Raw genomic sequence first — 1,782 nt, 5'->3', positions numbered from 1 at the left:
TGAATCAATCAACATTTATTAAGCCCTCAGTATATTACAAGAATTACACTAGGCACTTTGTAGGACTAAACTTGGCTTTATAGGAATTCTATTACCCCAATGAGTTGCTCCTGGTGTTGGTGAGTATTATTCTCTACCAACACTGAATATCATCATTCTTCATGGTGTTTGTTTCTGACAGGCCTCCAAAAACCATCTGATGGTGATCACATCACCATCAGCTCACATCTTAGATTTTTGTTTCTATCTTTTCTATGAAGTAGTGGAAATGTGACAATTGAAAACAAATGAAAACAAGCAAGCAATCACCTTGGTAGAATCAGTGTATTTATTTTTACAAAATTGTAAAGGAGGTTTAATGAAAGGTTCTGAACTCGATGCTACATCATGGAGTACATCGTAATGATTTTTTGGCAGTGATTTCTTCTCATTTCAAATATTCTTTCTTTATTTACCTAAGGATTTTCATGACTGCCTTTCAGATGACTGTAGAAACTGAAGGTGTGACTACTAGAGAAACAGTAACTGAACAGGACTCAGAGAATTAATTAAACATCACCATAAATTCCACCAGAATAGTTCAACCAGTAGTCATAGAATCCATAAAAAAAGATATTATTGAGAAATGATTTTGAGATCCATCAATTTCCTCAAGGTTTCCTTCACATCATTGTTCCTTAGACTGTATATCAAAGGATTTAGCATAGGAATAACCACAGTGTAAAAAACAGATCCCACTTTGATTGCAAGCCACGAGTTTTTGGAACTGGGAATACAATAGAGAAAGAAGATGGTCCCATAGAAAATGGTAACAACTGTCAAGTGGGAGGCACAAGTTGAGAAAGCTTTGTATCTTCCACTGGCTGAATGCATTTTGTAGATTGTGACAAAAATAAAAATGTAGGATATAAGGATAATGATGAGGGTGCAAAATACATTGAGATTTGCAAAGACAGAACTTATTAACTCACTGAAATGTTTATCAGAGCAGGCAGCAGAGAGGAAGACAGAATATTCACATACAAAGTTATTAATGATTTTGGTCTCACAAAATGATAATACAAGAAGTGAGTATGTGAGTACAATAGAAGAAATTGTGGCCCATGAATATGCCACAGCCACTAGCAGGGCACAGAGTTTTGGGGACATGAAAACCGTATAAAGCAAAGGATAACATATAGCGACAAAGCGGTCATACGCCATCACTGCCAACATAATCATGTCTGTTATCACACAGGTGACACCAATAGAATACTGTGTGATGCAGCTTTTGATGGAGATGCTTCTGTCTTCTACAACTAAGTTTTCTAGTAATTTTGGTGTACCTATAGTGGAATAACAGAAATCCACAAAGGACAAGTGGCTGAGGAAAAAGTACATGGGGGTGTGGAGTTTGGGGCTGATCTTGATGATCGCAATCATGCCCACATTCCCCACCACAGTGACTGCATAAATGATGAGGAACAATACAAAGAGGGGCACCTGGAGCTCTGGATAATCAGAAAATCCCAAGAAGATGAACATGACCACACTACTCTGATTCTTGTCAGTGCTCACCATGATTCCTGTTGGAGAGAATTAGAAATGGATCATGAGAAGCAAAACATAAGTGAAACTGAGGAACAGAGGATAAGGGCAGAGTATGTATTAGAAAATTAATGTTGTTATAATTATTATGGAGATAATAATGGCATTAGTCTCAAAGTTAGCACTTACTTTCAAATCCTTCACATTTGGGTTAAGAGAAAATCATGGAGTAGGAAAGAAGCCAAAGAAAAGATT

General features: G+C 36.8%; 1 protein-coding gene across 1 annotated transcript; it reads right to left on the bottom strand.

The window, feature by feature from the left end:
• Window positions 1-615: 615 nt before the first annotated feature.
• On the bottom strand, window positions 616-1,560 carry LOC114031618 (olfactory receptor 5D13-like). The gene has a single exon (XM_027846748.1). It carries the CDS (start codon window positions 1,558-1,560, stop codon window positions 616-618), a length of 945 nt encoding a protein of 314 aa, XP_027702549.1.
• Between the last annotated feature and the right edge of the window lie 222 nt (window positions 1,561-1,782).

Source organism: Vombatus ursinus, unplaced genomic scaffold (assembly GCF_900497805.2).
Source record: "Vombatus ursinus unplaced genomic scaffold, bare-nosed wombat genome assembly UNPS02015184.1, whole genome shotgun sequence".
Classification (NCBI taxonomy): Eukaryota; Metazoa; Chordata; class Mammalia; order Diprotodontia; family Vombatidae; genus Vombatus; species Vombatus ursinus.
The sequence above is the reverse complement of the archived record's forward strand: the minus strand, read 5'-3'. Positions and strand labels throughout refer to the sequence as shown.

Coding starts and splice junctions, on each gene's coding strand:
- LOC114031618 (XM_027846748.1), bottom strand. CDS start 1,560: ATGGTGAGCACTGACAAGAATCAGAGTAGTGTGGTCATGTTCATCTTC.